This window comes from Arvicanthis niloticus, chromosome 21 (genome assembly GCF_011762505.2).
Source record: "Arvicanthis niloticus isolate mArvNil1 chromosome 21, mArvNil1.pat.X, whole genome shotgun sequence".
Classification (NCBI taxonomy): Eukaryota; Metazoa; Chordata; class Mammalia; order Rodentia; family Muridae; genus Arvicanthis; species Arvicanthis niloticus.
The window spans coordinates 15239466-15266450 of NC_047678.1; the positions used below are offsets into that span (position 1 = coordinate 15239466).

Genomic DNA, 26985 nt, shown 5'->3' on the forward strand with positions numbered 1-26985 from the left:
AGCATGACTGCCTGTAAATACCTGGCCAAGAATTTTGGTGGTGTGCTCTGATATAGTAATTTCTTTATCAGCAGCCACAGTCAAGTGCTTGCTGTTGAAAAACGTAGGTCAACAGATGAAAATATTTCTTTCAACGGTCAGATTATGGCCTGTGTTCCTAGGATGGTTTTAAATGCTGCATAGCTCAAACATCTTCTACATACACTTCTAAGCCATGAAACCTTGAGTCAAGGTCAGTATGTGGGCATTTCAAGAGCCTAGGTTTTGTAGTCGGTGATTCTGTGCCCAGGGCAAATATTCCCATCTCTCCTGGTGGAGAACAGGACATCTCCCAGAGTCCTTATTGTAATAGATGACTTTAAGGGGACTGGAATTTGCTCTTAAATAATTGGAATAATCACTTTATGTTTGTTGCTCATGTGATTATACAGGCAGACCGTATGTATGTAGAAATGTATAACTGTTGGCTTCACTTCCATTTGGGTTCTCTACTGCATGCATCTGTTTATATCAATCAGTGTCTTTCTGTTAGATGAAAAGAGACCCTCATAAAAGGATTCATTCATGGAAGTTCATATACATTCATAGAATTCATATACATATATATATGTATACACACATATATATTGCATAATACACTTAAATAATGCTAAACATACCCATCATCTCAAATATTTACTATATCTTTCTGGCAGAACCAACCACAACCCTGTTTCTAGCTGATTAAACTGTGCAGTAGGTATGTTACAGTTATCTGTAACTGAATGAGCCGAAGCACAACAGATATTCTTTTTAAAAACTCATTGTTTTTATCTTGAATTATGTGGATGTGAGTGTAAGTGCCCTTGGAAGTTAAAGGTCAGAGGTGCTAGATGCCCCTGAAGCTGGAGCTACAGCTATGAGCTACCTGATGTGGGTGCTAGGGATCAAACTTAGGTCTCGGAAAGACCAGCGGTGCTCTTAAGTACTGAGCCACCCCCCAGCCCATGGACTTCTTAATCCTGTTTTACCTGTGGTGATCGGTGTTGTCAGCTTCACAGCATTTGGAATCACCTAGCCTATGAGCATCTAGGCCAATAGTTCTCAACTGTGGGTCCCGACCCCATTGGCAAACTTCTATCTCCAAAAATGTTTCCATCATGATTCATAACAGCAGTAAAATTACAGTTCTGAAGTAGCAGCATGAAATACTGATCAAAGTAATTTTAGGCCGGCAGGGGTCACCACGATATGAGGAACTGTATTAAAGTGTTGCATATAACCACTGCTATATGCATACCCCGAGGGGTGATTTAATCCTTGGGTATGACTCTGAGGGGTTGATGACATTAACTGAGGAGGAAAGATCCATCTTTCCTGGTCCTGGGTCCCCAGATCATAGAAAAGGAGAGAAAGGCAACTGAGCATCAGGCTGTTGGCTTCTTGAGTGTGGACCCAGTGTGACCAGTTGCTCCTGCTGCCATGACAATCCCATTGTGATGGACTGTCACCTTGAACTGAAGCCAGAGCAAATCACTTCCCCTTTAAGCTACTCTGTCATTAGTGTCATAGCCTCAGGAAGAGAAACTAAGCAGCTCTCGCTGATCAACCTCCCCCTGTGGCTCCCTATTGCAGTTTTGAAGTTTTTGGTAGAGTCTGTCCTATCCTCACCTCTCTGAGGTCAACTCTTACTCTTAAGTGGAGAGGCTGAGACATGTCTTTAGGATTGTTTATTTTAAATTATATTTTATGCAGAGAGCACCAGCTGATATGGCTCCTTGACACCTGCTGTGTCAAGGATTCAGGAAATCATCCTGAATTTGGTAGAGTTGTGGTTTCCTGGATACTAAATGTTTTAAATTTTTAGATCAACCGCTTGTGTTAGTTGTGCATATGAAGATATAAAAATAACCAGTGCCCACAGAGATTATATAATGGGCCAGACTCTGGTGCTGGTGAGAAGAAGCTACATCGAGACTCAGCGTTTGATCCTGAGTCCTGACTGCTTATTGTACCACACACTGGCCAGCTCTCCAAAGGGCCCACAAAGAAGGGGCTGAGGCCCAGCAAATTTCAGCTTCTCAGGCAGGAGGAGGTGGGCAGTTCTGGGAAGAGTTGAAGAGAAGTCCCACCCAGTGGGGCAGAGAAGCCATCACACAGCTTCTCTGGATCTCCTTCCTTCTTGGCATGTGTTGAATGAGTAGTCAGCATTTGTTGCTACACATTAGGATCTGGTAGTCAGTTTTACTCTTAAAAGAATCGAGTTTGAAGCCTAGAGGGAATGCCAAGGATTTGGGGAGTCTGGAATGAATTCCCACACAGTGCCATCACCTCTTAGAAGGTTTTCTGAAAGCATGCGCATTTCTGGGATGGTTAGGCCATGGTGGTGCTTGGAAACAGAGCATACCTTCAAGAATTCTTTCCTTGGAAACAGAGCATAGCTCCATGCCTTCAGGAATGCTCTCCAATAGGAAAGAATTAAGCTGGAAAATTGAGAGCTACTGGCATTTACAGCAGCAGCGGTGTGCTGTGTGTGTCAGGAAGTGCCATATGCTAAGCCTGTTCTATTCATGCTCAACACAGGTAAAAATGTAGGGCAGAAAATAGCTAGTTGACAAGTGAAACCAGTGTTGCCCATGTTATGAGAAATGCGCACTCAAAGCAGCCAGCTGCTGCTGTCCTGTCCTGCTCTGTAACTAACCGTTTGATTCTCAAAACCACTTGCCAAATTTCTTCTGTGGATCCAAGGTTATCTTTAATTTTAACCTGTTTGGCCAATATTATATTATATTGTATTATATTATGTTATAGTATAGTATATATGTTATGGCTTTAAAATGTGAAATTGTTACAGAATATTTAGGACTAAACATTCCTGACTTTCATATAAATAGGAAGTTTAATTTTTGTTTTTGAAGAGGAGATTGAAGTTTGAAAAGTAAAAGCAAACAAACATCAGGGGTGGGTGTGTAGTTTGGTGATAAAGAGTTTGGCCATCATGTGAAAGCCCCAGCTGTGATTCTCAGTACCACCGAAAGAAACAGCAACGGCCCTTGTCAATTGCTAATGCCTTATTTATTTATTCTCCATCTTCCATGGACTGAGTCCCCACAGTTATTCTGAAATAGACATGATTTTCAGGAGGGTACTTACTAGTAAGCCGGAGTAAAATAGTACCTGAATAACAACGAGTAAGTAATACTAAAATACAGGTACCAAAGGATTGTACCAAGACCGACCCTCCCCCACACCCCCACAGGCACTCAGAAGTGCTGCTGTCCTGTGGTGTTAGAGCTGTCAGGAAGGCTTACAGGGAAGCATCCAGATAGACTCTGGATGCAGTTGTGGGAGAGGATGGGGTGAGGGTGGGAAGGCATCCCAGAGGGAGGGTCATGGTTTACAAGTAAGAAAAGCAATAAATATTTCAGGAAACAAAACATTTCCTAATTTTTGGACATATGGAAGACCAGAAAGACATAGGGGTGGAACTGAGGGCAGATCTCAACTATGGAAGCCTCTGAACGCCAGGTTGTCTGTGTTCTCTCTTGTTTGTAGTCAGCAGAGAAGGGGGGATGTTAACAAAGGCAAAGGGTTAGTTTGGCTGCAGAAGGAAGGAAATAAAGCAAAAGCAAGACAGCACTTGGGTGGTGACCCAAGGGTAGGTGGGGAGGAGGGACAGGTGGCAGTCAGAAGAAGAGGGGCTAATTGGTGTTCCCCTGTGAGTTCATAGGACAGAGGATGGGAAGAAATGGAGGAAATTGAATAAAGGACAAGGAGGTGGATTACAGGGGACTCACGGTTTTAACGCATCTCATCATGAATACATTCATGTGTGTGAGCACATTATGTATTTTCACTGCTGAGTGGCAAGGGTGAGTAGTGTGTTGAACTGGGATGTCGTGCAGATCTAGTCCCGTTTCAAAAGTTGTCAGCACAGTTAAATTTATCACTTCTACTCCTCATAAATCAGATGGCTGCAGTGAACGGACAAAGGAAGCTCCTTAGTGAAAATTCTGCTAAGTCTTCACTTCCTGTTTGAAAAGTGACACTATCAGTTGGTTAAGGGAAGTGGTTTGGGGTTCTGTATACTGCTGAGCAAACATGTGCTATTGTTTAAAAAAAAAAAAAAAAAAAGAATCTGATCCTCTCCCGGTAGGTCACAGAACTATTACTATGTGACTATGAGTCTCTAGAATGTTAAAAACAAACAAGCAAACAAGACATAGACATAGCTAATTATATGGCTTTAATTTGATTGTTCCCTTTAAGCGAATCAGTTAATTAAGTCTGCTTTTTTCACTGCCCACATTTTCCTTTTGATTCTTACACGTTTATCTGTGAGCCTTCCAGTCTTCCATCGTGTGACAAATATTCTTGCTCAGAGGCAGGGCCAGAGCTCTTCTGGCAATAGGAACAGGCAAATTCACTGGACCAGGAGATAGATGTGTGCAGTGAACAGTGGGACACTCTTGGGAAGGATAAAGAAAGGCTGGGGGACAATCTCCTGTAAAGCTTTTCTAGACATGCTGGGAGGGAGGGAGCCCCCGGCGTGATTAATCAGGGTTTGGAGAAGCTTTGGTGGACTACTCACAGTGCAGTAGGTTTTATCTTCCCTTCACATTCTACAGAAACAAACTGTGGTGGTTCCTTCACAGAGGGATATGTGGTGTCTCTTCATCTTGACCAGTCTTGGCATAAGAGGACCACAGAGCAACTCAAGCTTGCAGAGAGGCCCTGAGGCTCCCTGGACACTCAGCTGCTTTCATTGAACCCTTAGTTAAGAGAACCCCTGTTATAAAGAAGGGAGTTTATTTACAAAGTTTATAACTTGTAAATTGTTATAAAGAAGCAGTCCCACTGGGATGGTCTGAGGTGAGGGCAACAGATGGTATCACTTCACAGTGGCAGAACATTCAGGAAAATATGGTCACACTTCAAACAGGAGCAGAGGTGGGGGGGGCGCATATGGTCAGGCTTTCCTCTTATTGTAACAGACATCTCTAAAGAACTCAAGGGGGTTGTGTGAGAAGTACCCCAGGATTTAGACTCCACTTTCCAAAGGATCCACAGTCTGTCAAAGTGATTCTGGGGAACAGCCTTCTGTCACAATGTGACCATACCTAAACCATAACAGTAAACACAAACTCAGTAAAACGCCCTGGTGCACCGACTTTAATCCTATTTGTTTACAAATTTCATGCAAAGAATGCCCTATATTATAACCCATATATAAAAGTAAAAAATTTTAAGGATTAGTCAAAAGCAAACTAAGAATTCTCCTCTCCTTGCTAGTTCTCCGTAGAACATGGGACACTTCACATTAGGGATCAAAAATGTCACATATTTTATGAGAACTGTATTTTTACTTTAACCAGTTCAGTCTTGGTTCATTCCAAGCCTTGATAATAGAACACAACAAGGTAACCAGATAAGTTGATAAATGGAAGTCAACTTGCAGGAGCACATGTCCCTATCTTAAATGACCTCATGCCACTATACTCCAGAATCAAGTTATTTTGTGTCACAAGCACAGTCTCAGGCCTACCTGATAGCATTCATTCATTCTCCTCTTATATTCAGTAATCTCATAAGTTTCAGTCTATGGTGCTTTGATTAATGTCCCTCATCCCCAAACTTGCAAAGCCTCCAGGAATCAGGGCCTGGGTCTGCTTTCTGCCACACCGGGCTCCCAGTGCCCGTCACATGGTCGATACTTTGTAGATCTTGGCACATGAATAGATAGTTGCAGGTAGGTATCTGTCCGTTTCTGCTGTGAGTTGCTACCTGTCACTGCCATGACGTCCTGTCTTAACTGCTGCCTATTTTGTAATGAAGTGTGTTACAGGTTTATCCTCAGGGTAAAATACATGGGCTCTGAAATGGTTTTTGCTACTCAAAGGACCAGACAAGTCTCACCTTCAAAGATTCTGTCAGGGAAAAGGGAGACAGAGAGATTGACGAGAAGGTCGAGAATAAGGGAGACACAGAAGGAGCAGGAGAGGAAGGAGACTTCTTATTACAGGCTGAGCCCCAGTAGATGAAGTTGAAATGGATCTTTCACTGACTCTCCTTTTGCTTGGCTCCTTCAAAAACACAAAACTGACAGAGCTGCACTGTCATCATCACTGGTCCCCAGGGAGCAGTTACATAAAGCTCTGTCCCATTGCACTCTCCACTTTCCTCTTCAGGCCACCTGCCAGAAGCTCCTCCCTAATTGCTTCAGCAGCTGGGGTAGTAGACACAGAGCCAGCTGAACTGAAGGATGCTGGTCAGGCAGCTGGCTTGACTTAAGCTGGGATGGAGGGGACGTTCTACTGCTCCTCTCATATAATTCTTCTCTGAAAAAATTTATTATTATATCATCATCATCATTATTATTTGGTACTGGGTTAGCACCCACCGGCTCATTCATGCTAAACAAGTGTTCTACCCCTAAGCTCCACCCCAGTGTCTCTCAGGTCATTTCTTTTCACAAGGCCTACAGGGCCCTGACTAAGTTCTGCCTCAGGCTGAACTTGATACCACAAGTCAGGTTAATCTTGCCTTTCCTTCTGCCTGTTATTGAGCTCCCAGAGAAGCATAGGCCCAAAGCAGAAGCAGCATTTGGAGAACAGGGGCATCAGTGCCTAGGGACTGCACTTCTGACTAGAGGAGGAAGAGGGGTGAGAGCAGCAGGATGTGAGAGGAGAAACAGGCCAAGGATTTTGCTTGTCTCCTTGGGAAGCTGTGGTTCTGCAATGAGCAGGGCCTCAGAGCCAGCCTCATCTCAACCCTGTAGCCCCGCCCCTAAAGGACTAAACTGTTGTGGAAAATATTTAATCCCAATCAGGGGCTTCTACCCCGCCTTTGATTATTTAATTTCCAGGTAAGACACATGTGACCTTTGATTTATTATAAGTCTTTATCAGCACTAAAGCTGGGCAGATAGCTACCCTCTATGCTATTAAAATCTATTTCCTATCAATAACCCCAAGTTATTACTTACTATGTTTCATCTGGGCTGCTCTTAACACCAATTGGCCAGCCCTCATGGCCATGCTTCTTGACTCCTAACCCATGGAGTCTTCCTTCTTTCTCACCTTCCTCTCTCATACCTCATGGTCTTCTCCAAGCAACCCCAAGCCTGGTAACCCAAGACCTCACCTATCTCTATTCTGCCCAGCTATTGGCTGTAGGCAACTTTATTCACCATTCAGGGATAACTTGGGGGTAAGGTCATATAAGCTCGCTTGGGTCTACCTGTGGACTCTTTTGTCTCTGGAGCAACCAGGCCTTGGGAACCCCGCAGTTAGTATTACAATACATAGCAACAAACCAAACCTGAACACCAAACCTTATTCTGTGTCTGGATAGGAGACATTCTGGAAAGGGAGTGACCCTGGGAGAAGTGGCTCTGCAGCCTTGGCAGCCATTGAATAGACTGATCACATCCCTTGCAGCAGGAGCAGCAAGGTCTTCACCAAGAGAGACCACTAATCTACTGGTACTTCACAGTGTCACAATATTGACACCCTCGGGCCCGATTTTATGTCCCCAAATCATACCTGTTAGTTACTGCAAAGCAGGACTCAGAGATCCCACTGCAATGTGGAAGCAGCCATGTCCCAGCTCTTGTGAACTGATTGTTCAGTATATTTTTCGAGTCTGGTGAGCCAACTGTTAAATTTGACAGCATGAAATGGGCCACAAGAGAAATATTTATGCCATATATATATATATGAAAATGTTTTAAACCAAGCTCTTGAGATTGTATTCCCTCAGGAGAGAAGATTTGCCAATAGAGATTTGCTTAAGTAATTATATTTTTAGGATAATTGGAAGTATCCAAACATCTCAGTTTTTATCTCCCTAAAATGTCCATCTCCCACAATGGCTGCTGTAGGTAGAACTTCACGCCCTCTAATATGATTCAGGAAAGTGCATTATGTCTTCCAGTGAGACCCAGGACTGAGCCTCATTTTGCCACTCCCAGGAACAGGACCCTAAGCTTCATTTCTCTGAGCAAAATGTTCCTTATCTGTAATGTAGAGGTGAGGGATACCTATGGCAAAGGTTTGCTTTTCAAAGCTAAATATGAAAATGCAGGTTTCATGTCAGACATATTGTAAATATTAGTCTTCTTTCATTTCTTATTTCTGCAACATTTGCCCTTGACCGGCATTTACTTCCCCCAGACTGAGAGGTCTGAGGTGGCTCGATGGAGGAAGTTAGATGCTGCTTGTTTTGTGCACCATTTTTAAGGCAAATGCACCATTTAAAAATGCATTGCCTCATTTTAATCATTCCTTCTGCTGATGTCAGCATGCACTCCTTCCCCTCTCACCCCCTCCATCCTGCCTGCTCTGACCGTGCTTTTTGCTGACTCAGTCCCTCCCAGTTCAGCTTCCCCAGGCCAGTTGCTCCCTGGTGAGATCTTATGATAAGGAAGCTGTATGCACAATTCATAGCTGAGCCTGGTAAGGATAAGAAAAACTCAAAACAGTTGCCAGGCTTAGAAAGAAACCATGGGGCTGAGGTTCCCCTGTGTCTGGAATAGGAGAAGCACAGTGTCATTGGCCTGAGGTATCAAGGTTGGCCAAGAGAAAGATCAACTCCAGACTGGAGAAAAAGAAGTCACTCTTGATGGAAGACTATGTTTGGTGCACAGGTCCTGAGGAATGGTCACTTTGGAAAGATGGGAGAGTAGGTCCTCTGGTTCAGAGGCTCTTTACTCTATATCCTCTCATATCAGTCTGAGCGTTGATCTGTCATGTCACGACTAAATCACAGACTGTGAGGCATGGCTGGCCACCGCCTCATGAAGAGATCAGAAGCAGTGTGCCCAGAGCAAAGTTGGTGAAAAGGTCAGAAGTCTTGACATCTGGGGTCAGAAGGAAGCAGCTGTTGCATTTGCCTCACAGACAGGAACTTGAGAGTGAAGGGAGAGGCTACGTTTGATCAGGAGAGGACAAGAGGTATTGTGTGCAGCCAGGCCATACAGGTTACCTCAGAAAAGAGTCACATAGGTGTGTGAGACCAAAAAACTTAAGCAAAAGACAGGAGCCTGTCCAGGCTGCAGGTTTGGTGCTACAATGGTCATCTGGAAAACTTAATACATGGCAAAAAATGAGAGACACAGGTAGCAGCTGACTGGGCGACCTCAGTCTTCCTCTGGGTGCAGAAGAGACACCATGGCTGAGAGGCCACATTCCCTGAGCTCTATGGCTCGGTTCAAATGTTACTTTACATCTATATGATTTTAGGAATTCTATGTAACCTCCTTAAGTCCAATCTCCTCATTTTAAAAATCCAGATATTTCTGATTACAGTGCAGGGCCATCATGGTTGCAAATAAGAAGACACATGAGAAGGACTTAAAATAACATTTGGACCTTTGTAGGAGCTCACTGTGAGCTGGAAATGATAGCTGGAGTCTAGACCATGTTGCTTACCAGTATGTGACTTTGGCAAATCCCATACCAGGGCTTTCATTTTGCATCTGTAAGTGTTGCGCTTACTGGAGCCCGATGTTGGACGCCAAACTGTTGCAGCCCGTACTGCCCGTTCCGGTCCGAGGGTCAGGGTCTAGCGAGAGAGAGAGTGGGGATAAAGGGGAAGAGACGCGAAGAATGGAGACAAGACAGAGATTCTGATCAAGTCTCGTTTATTGAAGGGAATTCGGAGCTATTTATAGGCTTTTGCCACGTGCCTTGTAGGCGCGTGGATACCACGTGCCTTGCAGGTGTTGATATGACGTAAGCCTTACAGGTGTCTATAGCGTGGACAGCACGTGCACCGCAATGCCTTGCAGGTGTGGATAGCACGTGTGCCTTACAGGCATGTATGGCGTAGATAGCACGTGGACAGCACGTGAACTGCAATGCCTTGCAGGCGTGACTACCACGTGCACCTTGCAGCTGGGGCCAGTAAACAGCAACACAAAATATGTGGGATATCAGAGTGTGCTTCAGCTGTTGTAGGCTATTGAAAACCAAATCTTTCGTCAGGGTATATGGTTCCAGATGGCTACAAAGTTGATCTAGCCGCTTTCTGCTAAAGTCGGCTCCCAACATGTAAGAGCAAGGCATTTCACACTATTTAACTACAAAGGTTGTTGGGAAGTGTCTTGCCTACGCATTTACAATTCGTCAGTTCATCATAATAAGTAACAGTATAACAAATTATATTTCCATGATGTGATATAGCTTTCAAACTTCCTTTCCATGTAGCCACTCAGTTTTTCTTCCTGTGGCATGTTGGATAGATTTGACTCTCACAGATTTATGTCTTTGAATGCTTGGCCTATGGGGAGTGGCACTATCAGGATTTGTGGCCTTGTTAGAGGAAGCATGTCACATTAGGGTTTTATTGCTGTGAAGAGACATCATGACCATGGCAATAAAATGTTTTATTGCCTATATAAAGGAAAACATTTAATTGGGGCTGGCTTACAGTTTCAGAGGTTCAGTCCATTGTCATCATAGCAGGAAGCATGGCAGCATGTAGGCAGACATGGTGCTGGAGGAGCCACAAGTCCTATATCTTGATCCAAAGGCAGCTGAAGGAGACTAGATTGCACACTGGGCAGAGCTTAGGCATATATGAGACCTCAAAGCTCCATCCCCACAGTGACATACCATGACAGTGACAATTTACTGAGGGTGGGGGCAACACACTGCAGAAGGAAAAACTGAGTTGCTACATGTAAAGGAAGTCCAAAAAAAAAATAACATCATGGAAATATAATTATCATATTTGTTAATTATTATGATGAACATATATGTATATATATACACATATATGTAATCTCTTCTTTGTTGTTCTAGTTTGATTGTAATGTGTATAATTTTTATTATTTGTGATATAAATTTTATTACATTTTCGCTAAAACATCCTGGTAATATCACAAAATGTCCATTTTGGATAGGCCAAAAAGTATATTTTGAAAAGAAAGAATGCCAACAATTCTACAATATTATAAACCACCATGAGTATCTAGACATCCGGACTATATTATTATGTGTATTTATTTCTAGGATGTTCAGAAAACTCTAGAACTTGGCACCTTCCTGTGTTTACTTAAACTTACACCTTCTCTCAGATATTTAGAAACTCCAGTGTAGTGAGTAGACTCCTGTTTGATATTTCTATTCTTTTGAAACTGTCACTGGTATGAGTGACATTTTAGTGAATAGCATCTCTCTAAAACTTCCTGCTTTCTGAAGCGCTAAGTGGGCCATCTTCCTGATAGCAGGCATAAAATATTTATTGAAATAAATGCCTCCTGTATCTTTGGAAAAGCATCAGACAGCCACAAAGCCAACAGCAATCAGTGAGGGAAAGGATGAATGACTTAAAACCAGGCCTTCCCTGGAACAATTGGCAGAAAATGAGTGAGTCCCCCTTTCATGTCTGTAACATACAAATTTCACATGCATTAAAGACCTAATTGTACAATACAATACAAAAATGGTGAAATTGAGGGGAAAATATAGATGCAGTATCAGAATATAGAAAAAATCACTGTAACTCAAATATAAAAATGCACAAATTTCACATTAAAGTTATGAGACTGTCAGCAATATTAAAAACACAAATTGTCTATGGAGATAATAAGACTAGAAGAATGTATTTTAAATATAAGTAACTAAACAGAATTGTAACCACACTCTGGGAATTAACAAATCAGTAAAGAAAACTAGAACTGGATAAAAGATATGACCAGGAATTTTTTTTAAGAAATATGATAAAAGGCCAACAAGCAAAATAAATATGCTTATTTCATTAGTAATGGGAAACAAATCAAACAATGTGATGTCTAATATTGATCAAAAAATTAGGAAACTATCAATACAAAGTGTTGACTAGAATATAAGAGTCTCCTGTGGGAGTATAAGTGGGTATGACCATAGTAGCATCTGTAGAGACAGTCCTTGTAGCTGTTTAACAGTTCACTTTTAGAAAGGCATTTAAGACTATCGGTGAAAGATAAGAATCCACCCAACTGTCTATCAGACAACAAAGTCCCCAAATCTTGATCTAGTCAACCAATAGAATGTTCCAAGACAGTTTCAACACTAGACAAGATCCACACGTTCATTAATATAAATAATTGATGTCAGAAGTACAGACCAGAATACAAAAGGATCTGTACTGAATTCCTACAATGTAGACAATGCACGATACTGATAATTGTTTACTGATACATGTTTCAAAATGAAAGAATATGTCTGAGGAGTTAAAGGGCACTGACTGTCCTGTGTGCCTTCCTTCCTGGTTGAGGTGAAGATAGACTTCAACCAGACACACATCACTTAAAATTTTCAGTAAGCTGGGTGGATTGCATGCCTGCCATCCTAGCACTTGGTAGGTTGACATCAGTGGATTGCTACAAATTTGAGATCAACCTGGCTTACGTAGCAGGTACTGAATTATCCAGGTCTGCATAGTCCTATCTAAAAGATCATCACCCCCATAAAAAGAATCTCGAAGTAAAATTAAGACCAGAAATAAAATAAAAGAGAATGGGTTGTAGTTTAGGATTTTCCAGCCCGGTGCTGCCCTCAAGTGACCAGGACTTGACATATGACTTGATTGCTAGATTTTACACTCAATAAAAGCCTAAGACAGCCTCATAGAGTGTAGTACAAGTGAAGGCAAGCTGCTCAGACAGGAAGGAGAGCTGATCTGGGGTAGGAAGGGAAGCTGAACCCTGGCGGGTGATGAACAGGCACAGGATAAACACCCCACTCCCATTGCCTCTCATATGACGTAGTTCCTTTAAAGATCCCTGCCTCTGACAGTCCTGTGTCTATAAACCACCAGGCCACGTAAATCACATCCTTACTCTCTGACAAATGACCAATACATTTAAGATTTAAGGACTCTGCATGCAAATCTGGAGAAACGTAAGAGTGTTTTCTGCATGAATAGTCATCTCTTAGTGTGGCCAAGCCACAGTCTCGTTGTCCTGAGTAAGATGTCCCTGATTTAAAGGCAGTCGCTCATCATTTGCATGCTCTAATGCTTAAACCAAAGCTCTGTCAACCTCTTAACTTTGCTTACACCCCTGTTCAGCCTCCATTCTTCCCCTTTCCTGTTTGCCATCTTTGTCCCTTTATTTTCCTCCCCTGTCCCCTTTCTTATGTCTAGTCTCTATTTGCCAGGTTCTTAAAGACACTCACTCCCAGAGAGAAGGGCCTGGAGCCCACTGTACCTGCTTTTTCAGCACGTACTTCTTCCATAACCCCTGTACCCACTTCTCCATGGAAGGCAACCGAAAAAGATCCGCAATGCCTCCACACCAAGAAATACCATTCTCCAGGTGCTGCTTCAGTAGCCGACATCTGGGTAGGGTGGGGCAAGTTGGTCCCTTCCCACCCCATCTCAGGGGATCTCGGGGAAATCAATCATGAGCAAAACACAGCTCATTTTGGAGGTTTGCATTCTTGTCCCTGTCTGAAGTGATTGAATTTCACATAGACGGTGAATAACTGGGAAAAAAAAATGTGTCCCAGATGTGGTGCTAAGAAATGATTCTGAGAACAAGGTTATGTACACAAAGCCCCAGCCTCCCTGTGCATCTGTCACTGATGCTGGCACCTGCATGCAGCAGCAGCAGCTTTCTGTAGCTCGTTATTGAGCTCTTCTGCAGCTGAGCTCTTTGTCTGTCTGCCTCTCTCACATCTCAGCCTCCTCGGTGTCTGTCTGTCTCTCCCTCTGTCTATCCTGTCTATCTCTCGTTTCTGCCTCTGTCAGTCTCTGCTTGTCTCTGTCCATCTCTCCCTTTCTCTCTCTCTCTCTCTCTCTCTCTCTCTCTCTCTCTCTCTCTCTCATCCTGTTTTTGTACCTCTGTCTGGCGGTCTCTCTCTTTCTCTCACCATCCTCGTCCCCACCGACCCCCATCCCAGCCTTGTCTTCTATCTTTTTCTTCCCATGACACTCACTCCCCAGAGACCCTGCTGCACTCCGGTGATTCTGGAGTGTTTCTCCTTGGCTCTGACCTTTCCATCAAGTTCACTACTCCAAGTGTTGCAGACAGCCAGGCTCAGTGAGCCAAAGCTCTGGAGGCCTGGGGTCCTGACCTTCCCGCCCCCACCGAGTCAGCCGCTGCCACATTCACTGTCACTCAACCAGGTGTAAAAACTTAGGTCTCTTCTTCTTTTTTTTTTTTTTTTTCTTTCATTTTTACCTCTCTATTTCAACCTTAAGCCCTGCTAATCCTCTCTGCCATATGCCCAGTTTATTTTAAGCAAATCCTTGTTGAGTGAAGAGCTGTCTCCTGGCTTTGTTTCTTCTCATTCTGTCAGAGCCACCTCCTTTAGCACTAACCGTCCCCTGGTGCTGGCTTTGGTGACTGCAACCTGACAATGTTTTCCTTTTGCTCAGCTCAACTTTGATGTCTCTGCAAACTAATCTCAAGGGACTTAGCTTGCTAAGGGGAGGGGGCATAGAATAAAACGTTGTATTCTTTGAGTAGGTGAGACAGCCATATGACTCAGCATTTAAAAGATTCAAAGGTACATGATGGGATGTTGATGCCTTTATTCAATGTCTTTTCTCTTGGCCTCATTTTGCAGCCAGTAGAGAAGCGGATGGATGGGAGCTCAGAAGTGTGGACATGGGAAGCAAGGTGGGTAGGGAGGTTACACTGGAGGGATTCAGGGAGAAAGGGGAGAGAGAGAGAGAGATTAGCAAAGATGGAAGACCCACATGGAAGGAGTAGGTATCGCTTTTAACTGGATTCAGCTGGAATTCAGACATACACCACCACCTGATAGTGAGGAAACAGTCGACATGTCTGGACAAAGAGGGAATGTCTCGTGTGCGTCCTGGGCAGTTTCAGCTTCCTGTGCCAGGCGTGCAGCTCTGCCCCTTGTCCTTTGGAACTGATGGATGGTTAAAAGCAATTTTATTGATTTATAGGTTGTTTCTTTAGCTTTCCTAAAGTGTCGCCTCAAGTGTCAACTGTGGATTATGTCACAGTGGACTAACCAGGCCATGGGCCATCCCACCATCTTCTATGCTCTGTGGGATCCCCATGTGTGCAAGTCTATTTGGGGAAAAAAATTCAGATTAGATATTGCCAGATCAAGTGTGTATAGACAATATTTGCATAGCTGTCAAATTATACCACTTAAGAGATCATGCAAATTTGTATTCCCAGTATCCATTTGATGTTTGGTCCTGTTTATAAAAGTATCTTGACTTTTCTTCATCTTTGAGTGAAGAGAGTTCAAAATCAGTACCAGTGGATTTGAGAGTGTCTTAGGTCTGGTTCTCCAACTGCTGGACCATGAGCATTTTCTTTCATTTAGATTTGGATCTATAGCCATCAGAGTCCTCCATTCATTTCTCCTCTGAAGCTACTAGCTGGTAGACACACAGTGCAAACGAGGAAAAGAAACAGAACTCAGAGAAGTTGGAAGCGAAGACCAAGCTCACTTGACTAGTGCTATGGCATAGTCCCATTAAGTATTTCCAGTCTTCCCTTTCTCTCACTTCTGTAGTTCACACCAAAGCTAAGTGTGCTAGAGGAAAGACGAGCATAACCGTGAGTCGTCGCCAGCTGTGCGCTCAAGGTCATCCGAGTGTAAAGTCTTCTTTAACATGGATGTGCATTAAAAAAATGCATGCAGGTCATGGATTCTGCTTTTCGACATATCTTCACTCATTTTACTATTTAAAATTATTTTAAGTTACTTGCTACCAGATGTTACTGAACTCACGAAAGCTTCTTGCTTCCCTGGTGGCTCGGAACACCCTGGCCCATGGGGCCTATAGCTTGTGACTGAGCATGACACTGCGTAGGGACCCAGGGATAGACCCTCACTCATACCACAACCTCCAGCTCATCTGCCGCTTTGATCTCAAGACTTCCCATAGGCCAGCCCTCTCAGAGTGGCGTCTCTGTGCCAGAGAACTGCAAAGTACAGCTTACCTCAGAGCCTTGAGCCACAGCTGTGAAGTTTGCAGCCTTTCTTTCTTTATAGCCTTTATAATAATACCAATCTGTTATACTATATATCTTTAGAGTCTTTGTACCAAGAGGCCCTGCTAAGTTTTCAATGGCTGAGACATTGGAGATGACTGAACATACCATTTTGCTGGCTGTTTTTACTTGTCCAAAGGAATCAACTATTCCCCCAAATAATAAAATCCTAGTTCTTAGTCCCAAATCTTCCTTAAATATATGAACTTAGTTCCCTTGGAAAGTACACATTTAGTTGGCCCACATATACACATTCAATTCCCAGTGATGTCCCTGTCCTGTTGACTGACACTGGGCCATTAATTTCTTCTCCTGTCTCCGGAAAATAGGGATAATTGCATTTACCAGCTACCACGCTGGAATGTTGTCAGATGTGATGAAATACTGTTTTTAAAAGATGTCTTTGGAAGGACTAGGCCATATCAATCATAGTCTTTTGCCAGTGTGGTTACTTTAGTGCTTCTTTACTTAGTAGGTCAGTGGAACATTGGCATGTCTTGTCAGACAAGCATGGTGACTCATTGCATTCTCAGGCCCAAGCACAGTTTTGGATCTGTAACCTTCCAGAACCTCGAGGACTAAGCTCAGAATATTCTTTCTGTTCTTGGAAATTTTCTAGCTGGTTATCTTTGGAAACATATGTGTGGGCCGTTTTAGTCAAATACTGGTTCCTATGCAAAATAGCATTTTAAATATACTGCACCATTGTGAACAGACTGATAGTCTGCTGTCCCCAGGTTGTCTTTAAGATTCAATATTGGTGCTTAAAAAATTTGTCTTCTTAAAACACAGGTAATGCTTGCATCTCAGAGTCTCAGGTCTGTTGTTTTAAACCAGGCACATGTTGAACAGTGAAATAGAATGTTTGCAAACTAAACAATGAGACTATGGAGTCTTGCTGACTGTGCAAATATTAATATGCTACCTGATTTCGACTGGCCACCAGTGTTAGAGGTAAGAGTTCAATCCTCCAGTTCAAGAGCTCAGTATGCCAAGTGGCTAATGGCCAACTTCCAGTTCTGATGGTCAGGGTCTGAAGGTCCAATTTGTAATTTGTGTCTTGAAAGACATATGTAAATCCTTGACTGGGGCATTTTACCTCTCTGCTCTTCTCTTTCACCCATTGCTTAGGATCCAGTGTTTTAATTAAAAAAAAAAAAAAATGAATAGTTCACTACCAGGGCCATGGTCTGAGCACAAGTCTGAGGGAAATGGCATGTGGGATTTCCAGTGGAGGCTGGAACAGCGGCAAATCCAGCCATTTCTGAGAAATTGTCTGGATTGGAGTCACTCCCAGAACTCTGATTTATCTGCAACTAAGCCTAGAGCTAGGCTGAAAGGAACACAAATCTGTTTGTATACACAAATAAATCCTCCCGTGCGGCGCGCCACTCTCCGCCTGCCAGCCTCATCTGGCTGCTCCAGAAACTATAATCCGGTGGCGAGGTAGTTAACCCGCGTGCAGGGAGCGGCTATTCTGATTATTGAAAAATTCTGCATTGGCAGCTAGCCCAATTTCTGCAGGAAAGCAGCAGAAGCAAGCAAGGGTTTTCCTGTGAGGAGGTCTTGCCACTGAGCGTTCCTCCTTCCAGATGGTCAGGGCTGTATGCTCATCCCTCCAGTTTGAGCGATGCTCTTCTCTGCTTGGAACACTCACAGCTGTCTTGCAGATCTAGAGCAAGGTGTAGTGGGCCAGCTCGGGAAGCGTTGACCTAGAGGGAACGTTAAAATCTCTACCCACACTTTAGACAGGTCAGGAGATCCTGAAAATAGAGGAGTTTTGGGCTTGGTTGTTGTTGTTTGTTTGTTTTGTATTTTTAGTATAGAAATAGTCTTCCCCAAGGAAGAGCATACCTGATTATGTGATAAGAAATGATCACCCCAGAAAACATGCATACAAGATATACAGACTCAGCAGGTTTTATGTAGGAATATATGTGTATATACATATGTGTGTGCAATAACAATGAAAAAAAGGCCATGAATTTGAAAGCAAGCAGGGAGGCAGTATATAGGAGGGCTTGGGGGAGAAAAGAGAAGAAATGGTGTAATTAGTATAATCTTGAAAATAAAGAAAAATAAAAATGCCCCTGTGTTGTGGAGAAAAAAAAAAAAAAAAAAAACTTGTTTGGGAAATGCCAAAATGAAACCTAATGCTTTGTATGTCAACAAGAATAAATGAATACATTTTAAAAGTCTATTTGAACATTTTCTAGGATTTTGTTCTTACATTTACTTGTTCATTTACTGTGTATATGTGTATACATATGTCACAGTACACGAGTGGAGATCGAGGGCCGACTGTGGAAGTCAGTTTTCTCTTGATACTATGTACATCACTAATGTCATACGCAGGCTATGCCCCAAACACTTTTAACCACTGTGCCAGATAGTTTTATGTCAACTCAGCACAAGCTAAAGTCATCAGAGAGGACAAAACCTCAATTAAGAAAATGCCTCCATAATCAGGCTGCTGGAGCATTTTCTTAAGTAACCATCGATGTAGGAGGGCCCCGCCCATGGGAAGGCCCAGCCCATTGTGGGTGGTGCCATCCCTGGGCTGGCGGTCCTGCATTCTAGAAGAAAGCAGGCTGAGCCAGCCTTGGGGAGCAAGCCAATAGGCAGCACCCTTCTATGACCTCTGCATCAGCTCCTGCCCCCAGGTTCCTGCCCTGCTTGAGTTTCTGTTCTGATTTTCTTCAGTGATGAACGGTGATGTGAAAACTTTAGCCAAATAAATTTCTCTTTCCCCAAGTTGCTATGGTCATGGTGTTTCGTCACAACAATAGTAAGCCTAAGAAACCCACTGAGTCTTCTTGCAGGCCCGCTACTTGAACATCCTTAGTCCTTTGTTTTATTAATAATTAATAACAAACATTTAAGAACTGCTAACTAGGCACCAGGAAATGTTGAAGGGCTTTACGGGTATTATCACTTAGTCCTTCTAACGACATCATCTGTATACAAAGTATCCGTTGTGTTTATTGTACAGTAAAGACATCAAGGTAGTAGAAGAGTAAGCAGCTACAGACTAAGAAGATGGGATTTGGAGCCAAGCAGCATGTCTCTTAGGCCCACACTCTTTTTCTTTTTCTCTTTCTTTCTTCCTTTCTTTCTTTCTTTCTTTCTTTCTTTCTTTCTTTCTTTCTTTCTTTCTTTCTTCCTTAACCTGTTAAATGATTTTATTGATCTGATTGGATCTTTATTCACATCCTCTTGCTGGAGATGCCTCATCCTCTTTATGTAGGTTCAGCCTCTCCCACTGAGGCCAGCCAAGACAGTCCAGTCAGGGCAACAGAATCCACAGACAGGCAACAGAGTCAGGGTAAGCCCCGCTCCAGTTGTTGGGAGATCTGCATAAAGACCGAGGTGTACATCTGTTGCATATGTGGTGGAGGGGCTAAGTCCAGCCCATGCATGCTCCTTGGTTTGTGATTCAGGCCCACACTCTTAAGACTTTCCTAGATAATCTATGTAATGAGGATTCTAGATCATAAGGGATTTGGGGGTTGGAACTAAGAATAAATTCTAAAGCACAAACCTTGCTAGACTTAGGCTAACTTTTTTGAGAATAGTGGATACACATTGGGTGAACATTACCAATTTTATGCTCTGTGGAGATTGCTGCCTTCAGAGGGACTTTTTTTTTTTTTTTTTTTTTTTTTTTTTGAGCAAGGCAATGCACAAAACAAAATGATGAGTTTAACTATATTCATATAATGTGAAATATTCTCTCTCTGTCTCTCTCTCTCTTTGTATGTATGTTTATGTGTGTGTGTGTGTGTGTGTGTGTGTGTGTGTTTAGAGGAGCAAAAATGGGCCTAAGGCTTCCTTTGCTTCTGAAGTTCAGAGTCCTAGAAGAAAAAATTCTCCCTTCCTATCTTCCTTACTGCCTGTTTGTCAGCTGTCCATACTATCTCCTGGCACCCCAGAAGATCCTCTCTTTTCCCTAGCACCAAGCCTGGATATAGCTCTCAACCTGTGGGTAGAACCCTTCAAATCCTTTGGGGTCAAGTGACCTATTCACAGGGATCATACATTACATTAAATTTTACATTTACATTAAAATTCATAACAGTATAAAAATTACAATCATGACGTAGCAATGAAATATTTTGTGGTTGGGGGTTACCATGACATGAGGAACTGTGTTAAAAGGTCACAGCATTAGGAAGGTTGAGAACCATTATCTTAAAGCATTAGGTCAGACCTATCTCACCTGGGTTCTTTCTTTTTCCTGGGCCTGTGTCTCATCAGGAGTCCTCATGAGGGCCTATTGGACATCATAGCCTGGGTCATTTTCTTCACAAAACTCACTGTCCCTTAGAAAGTGTGTTAGTCAGTTTAATTCACAGAGATCGGCCAGTTAGTTTTGTCTGCCTTCAAACCAGCAGGGAGGCGATAGGTCAATGGTTCTCAACCTTCCTAACGCTGCAACTCTTTAACACAGTTCCTCATGCGGTGGCGACCCCAACCATAAAATTCCGTTGTTGTTACTTCATAACTGTAATTTTGCTACTGCTATGAATCATAACGTAAACATCTAATACCCGGCCACCTTGAGAGGTTACAACCCACAGGCTGAGAACTACTGCTCTGGAGTCTAGATTTTAGTCACACTGTCTAGCACAGGAGTACACAAAGAGAGCCTTTAAGACACATGCAGACAAATGAGTCTTCCTCTCAGGCAGGAGCCATTCATTCAACAACAGCCACACTGAGGAGAACTTTCCAAAGTTCCACAATCAGTCAACAGAAACTTTTTATTTATTTATTTATTTATTTATTTATTTATTTATTTATTTTTTGACAATGTCTCCTCAGATGATATCGGGCATTGTAAATCTAACTAATTTATGATATTAGAAGGTAAGGTTTTTAGCATGTGGTGTGTGGAGGAATGTTGTAAACAAAAAGGCCTTGGAGATAGAAACCTGCATCTAGAATTCCAGCTGCCTGACGTAGACAAGCTAAGACACCTCAAAATAGCTCAGTCTCCATTTTCTCATCTGTGAAATGGGTTTGACATTTCATCTTTAGAACCCAGTACATCTCTCAGAATGAGTGACGTAGTCATGAGTCACAGTGATGTAAGATTGGCATCTCAGTTTTCGTGTGGGTACTCAATGAAATGTTACCCAGAGTACAGCACCATGTCTCTGGGAATGAAAAATGTCTTTGGAATAGCAAAGGCCAAGAAGACATCTCTTCCATTTTTTTTCCTCTATGCTGGATTTTTATATTTCTCAGGGGTGTTTGGTCACTTACAACCTGGTACTGACTGAGTTTAGATAGCATAGGAGGGAGTGAGTTGGGGGCTATTTTCTTGCCGAAGGCCTCCTAGGTATTCAGTACGTCCAAAAATAACTCCTGCAAAATATCTTCAACTCTCATTGGGAATAAATTACATATGATGCAGAGCAACACACAGGGAAGTGCTCTTTGCTGAAGACGTTTCCCTTTCAGTGCTGGAAACTGGAATTATGTGGGTGAAATGGTGACTGAGATGGGACACCAGGAGGGCATGACTGAGGCCACTGCTGTGCCAGAAGAAGCTCTGTTAGTCTCCCTCACATATAAAAACTCTCTGAAGGAGGCACACACAGCAAGCTAGGCTAAAAAACACCCACGGTCCCCATTCTTGATTGAGGGAGAGCTTATGGGGATCCAAGACCTGTAGCTGATAGGCCCTGAAATTGGGACCTATGCAAACAGCTAACCTATGACTATCTAGATTCCCTAGTAACCTCTAGGCTTGGTGTGGAAAGATAAGTCAAACTGTCAGAGTTCTTATGGGCTTGATGAACTGATGTTGAGGAAACTAGTGGAGCAAAATACTCTGAGAACAGGACTATGGGGCTCCAGCAGAAACCTGATGTATGTGATAGTTTTATGTCAACTTGACACATACCGAAGTCATCTGAGAGAAGGGAACCTCAATTAAGAAAATAATTTCTCCATAAGGTTGTAGGCTGTAGGCAAGTCTGTAGGGTATTTTCTTAACTAGTGATTGCTGGGGGAGGGCCCAGACCATTGTCAGTGATTCCAGCCCTGGACTGGTGGTCCTGGGTTCTATAAGAAGTCGGGATGAACAAGGTATGAGGAGCAAGCCAGTAAGCTGCACTCTTCCATGGCCTCTGTTTCAACTCCTGCCTCCATGTTCCTGACCTTTTTAAGCTCCTATCTTGACTTCCTTCAGTGATGGACAGTGGGCTAGATGTATAAATAATCCCTTTCCTCCCCAACTTACTTTAGCCATGGTGTTCCATCACGACAATGACAACCCTAACTAGGACGATGTACCATAGGGCTCTGGTGGAAGTTGGGGGCATAGGTGACCTGTCTAGATGCTCACTGGTATGGGAGTATGGCATCTGTGGGTGCCTCATTGGGCTTGTGAGAGGGGACCAGGCTTAGTTAGCAGCTTCGGCTGTATCTGCATTCTCTCCTGAAGTATTAATTAGATGAGCAGAGTTGAAATTAGCATGTAGGAGGGAAATTAGAAGGTCTGATGGTGGCTTCACTGTCCCAAGATGCAAGCTGAGTCCTGGAGAGGCCCCTCTGAATGATCCTCACCTGTGATGAGGCCAAGCATAGTTCCTTCCATTTTAACAGCTTTGATTCCCAAAAGTAATTCTCTCTTCTTTTCAACTGAGTAAACATATACTGAGCCACAATCTAGACACAGGGAAGGATGGACATAAGGCAGTTTGATAAGGCATCCCTGTAATACTGGAAACGCTTCTGATTTAACAGAAAGAGCTGAGCAAGCCGGTCATCGCTCTGAGTATGCCAGAAATCATGCTACCAGGAGGGGCCAAAGGCTATGAACACACACAGAGGAGGCACTCTGCATGGAGAAGTCAGATAGACCCACAGCAGAGCCACTTCTGAGATCCACTTCAGAGAGGAGAGAGGGGAAAGGCGTACAAGAGGGAGATTTGCAAATGATAGTGTGAAATCCTTGCATCTGAGGAATTTGGTCTTAGGTATGAAATGAGTAGGGTGTGTGTGTGTGTGAGAGAGAGAGAGAGAGAGAGAGAAAGAGAGAGAGAAAGAGAGAGAGAGAGAGAAGCAGAGAGAGAGAGGCAGAGAGAGAGAGAGAAAGACAGAGACAGAGGGAGGAAGAAGTGAAGACGAGGATTACTGTAGGACAGTTTTAGAAACCAAATGAGTTCTTTGCAACTTGTCAAGTGCACAGCAGATACTGGATTAAAAAATCCTCACATCTCATTTCATTATATTTCACATCAGTTCATACTTCATACTTGTGGGTTGGTTTTTTTTTTTTTTTTTTTTTTTTTTGCTAAGTTTAACACAAGTAAAAAGGAATGGATAAATGCCAGAAAAATACATTTTCATTTTCAAATGTGTTTTTCCACAATTTGGAAGTATATTTTAAACTTTGGACTGTGATAAAATAGAGAAAAGAAAAACCAAGTCTCTACATGTTCTTTTATTTGGGAAACACTTTAAATCTTTGTCAAGAGCTAAAGATGTGAGCATAACAGCTTACTAACCAAGAAAAAAGTGAAACATAATTAAAGACACTTGATCCATGAAGAATGAGCTATGCATGGTGCATACCTATAATCCCAGTACTAGAGAGGCTGAGGCTGGAAGAGTGTGAATTGAAGGTCATTCTGGATTATGAAACTAAATAATACAATTAAAATAATATAAAACCTAGAATAATACAATAAAATTAGGAATGACTAATCAGGTTAAAAGAAAGTTTTCTTTCCCAGAGATTTTTATTTTCTGTTGTTAGCTTAAATATTCTTTTATGTGATACCATATTGACAAATATATATATATATATATATATATATATATATATATATATATATATATATATTGCTGTTGTTGCTTTGCTTGTTTGAGACAGGCTTTCTCTGTGTAGCTCTGGCTGTACTGGAACTCACTCTGTAGCCCAAGATGGCCTCCAACCCAGAATTCCTGCTGAGGCCACTGCCACCTAGCTTTATTTTATTTTTTTTCTTTTTTCTTATTCTTCTCTTTGCTAATTTAATAGCATGGTAATATAGCTTTCAGACAATCTTCACAAAAGTGCTATACCTGCTGTGTGAACACATGTCTGACTTTACTTCTGTCTTCTTTGGCAGATGACGTTTGACCCAGAAATCTTCTTCAACGTTTTGCTGCCCCCCATTATATTTCATGCAGGATACAGTCTGAAGAAGGTAAAGCATCCCCCTCTCTTATCATTAAGTAGAAAATTTGACCAACACTAATGAAAATAATATTTTATAGAATTTCCTACATAGTAAGAACAGCATTGTATTTATTATGCAATAAATGTTCAACCCTGACCTTCTTGTAATTCTTTTAAATCTATTAGACCTGTACCCAGGGCTTGGTGGCACACAGCTAATGAACTCTGTGGCTTGTCTAAACTGAGATGCACTGTAAATGTGACATGCACGCTAGATATTAAAGTCTAAGCATTTTAAAAAACAGCATGCAACTCATCTCAATAATGTCTGATACCGATTTCATAAAGAAACTATAGAATTGATAATATGTCAAAAAAACACATTAACAAGCTCCATTTCGCCTTTTAAAGTTTATTTAATGTGGCCCTCTAGGATGTCTATAAATGTCGAATGTGACCTGTGTTACCTGGTCATTAAACAGTGTTGTTCTAGATGACTGTGTGCCAAGAGCTCGAATAACAGTTCACGCTGGGCTTAAGTCAGGAAGACTGTGATCCTTCACACTGAAGGCCACAGGTTTCAGTTGCTGAGTTATTGTCAGTCAGTGTTCAGGCACAGACTGACTGTCTATGTCACAGGTCAGTACTTCACTTAGGTGGGTAGTACTGCCACAGAGTGAGGAGAGGGAACACGATGCTCCTCTGCTGCCCAGGTACCACCTTAGAGACTGCCAGTGCTCACCTCTGCCTCCCTTTGATTCACCTAATCCAGCAGCCAGGCAGCTTCTTCATTACAGACCTGGAGGATTTTGTTGTTGGTTTTTTTTTTTTTTTGGGGGGGGGGACTTTTTGTTGTTGTTTTTTGTTTGTTTTGCTTTTTTGTGTTGATTTGTTTTGTGGACTCCAGGCTCCCTCTTGCTGTCAATGGTGGCTGCTCAGCTCTCCCTGAAACTCTGGAAGGGAGTATTCCTAACTGAGAAGCATTTGAAAGGATCTAGAAGGTTATATTCCTGCAGGTCACCCTTCGTCATACCCTACCTCAGTCGTAGCCATCATTTCATGTTTCATGCATAAAATATTTATTTAGTTCAGGATTTTAATCTTTGATTGCATCACATTCAGAAGATGCAAGAAGAAGAGGAAAATTCAGAATACTTCATGAAAGCCAGATGCCATTTAAATTTCTTAGAATAACATTTGAAAAGTTGAAGGTGTTATGTCTGCAAAACACATCTTGACAACTGTGTCTTGATTAGTTGTCCCAGAGCCCTGGCTTCTCATTGGCCAGCCTCTTCCCTCTTCTGGGGCCTAGCCACTTCTGTGGGTTATTTTTCCCCTGCCTATCATCTTCTAGATTTTTTTTTCATTGCTTTTCTTTTCTCCTCTTTCTTTGTGGAGAAATCACTTACTAAGCTGCATGCCCAGGTGCACCAAATCCCAGGGATGAGGTCCAAAGAAAATTTGTAAAGAATGAGAGCAGGGAAGGGCGTGAGCCGCTTGGTTATTCAGATGTGCTCTATGAAATATTTTCTCTTTCTCCCCAGAGACACTTTTTTCAAAACTTGGGATCCATTTTAACGTATGCCTTCTTGGGAACAGCCATCTCCTGTGTGGTCATAGGGTAAGTGATATTCAGAACCTGAGCTATAGGTGGCTGGAACATAGCAATCTGAGATGGGATCTCAGACTTCTGGATGCTTACTCTTTGACCCAAGTATGTGTCTGTGCATGCGTGTCTGTCTTTCCTAGTACACCATGTTGGGACTTGTCTTGCTTGATTTGTGTTTTAGTTGTTTTGTTGTATTACCATGCTGGGGAACTAACATGTTGGGCAAGGCTTCTGCCACTGAGTACCACCCCCAGACCAGGTACATCACATTTTTATAGATTTTTCCAGCCCCAGTCCAACATCTATGTCCTATGACAACATAAGGTGCAGGGAGCCTGCCCCAGCCTTTAGGAAAATGGTGGATGGGACACAGCATCGGACAAAGGTCAAAGACTGATGATTCCTGGCCTCATAATCTTACTATTTGTGCTTTAATAAACGCTGGTTTCTTCCTCTGTAACTCTCTCTTACTATTTTGTGCTTATAAGCACTGACTTCCTCTCTCTCTAGCTCAAGGACCTCTCGCAGGCCAGGGCAGAGAATTTCAGCTCATTAACTCTTCATGAACCGGAGAGAAAAGAAAGGTGAACTGCTTTACATAACTCATGCCAGTAACTCAACTCATTTGTGAGCAAAAAAGAAAAGATCTTTTACATAGGCAATACGTATAGACTCATACAAATTTACACATACACACATGCACACACAAGCACACACATACACACACAAATACACACACACACGAATACACACACAAATACACACACACATACACACACACTCTGGTCTGGCTCTACCACCTATCTCATCAACTTCACAAGTGTTCATGCATATTTAAATATATGCATAGATACATAGACACATAGACAGATATATACATATGTACACATACACACATATACACAAACACATATACACATATATACATTTAAATTTGGTGGTTTAGGCAGAACTCTCCAAGCCACACATACATACATTTGTTAGGTAGATGGGACAGAACCCCAGATGCCACAATTTATTCCTTCTCTCTGGCCTTCTTATACCTTCTTAGGCAAAAGTTCCTTAGAAAATTACCTCATAGATAAAATGTTACACAAAGGGGGAGTTACAAAAGGATGTCAATAGTAAGTTCAAAGCAGTGTTTCATTCTATAAGCTCATTCTAAGTTCAAAGCAGCAGTTTTATGTGGCCTTGTTTTATCACAGTGCACACCTGTGGCCTCATCCTTGGGCCTGACCTAGGATGCTTTTC

The 26985-nt window shown here is 42.4% G+C and overlaps 1 protein-coding gene across 1 annotated transcript in view; it reads left to right on the forward strand.

Annotated features, from left to right (window-relative positions):
* Positions 1–26985, forward strand: part of Slc9a9 (solute carrier family 9 member A9) — a 539257-nt gene that overhangs the window by 19974 nt on the left and 492298 nt on the right. The window contains exons 3-4 of the mRNA XM_034484566.2: positions 24076–24153; positions 25670–25746. Coding sequence (XP_034340457.1) covers positions 24076–24153; positions 25670–25746 — 155 coding nt within the window. The remainder of the gene's footprint in view (positions 1–24075; positions 24154–25669; positions 25747–26985) is intronic.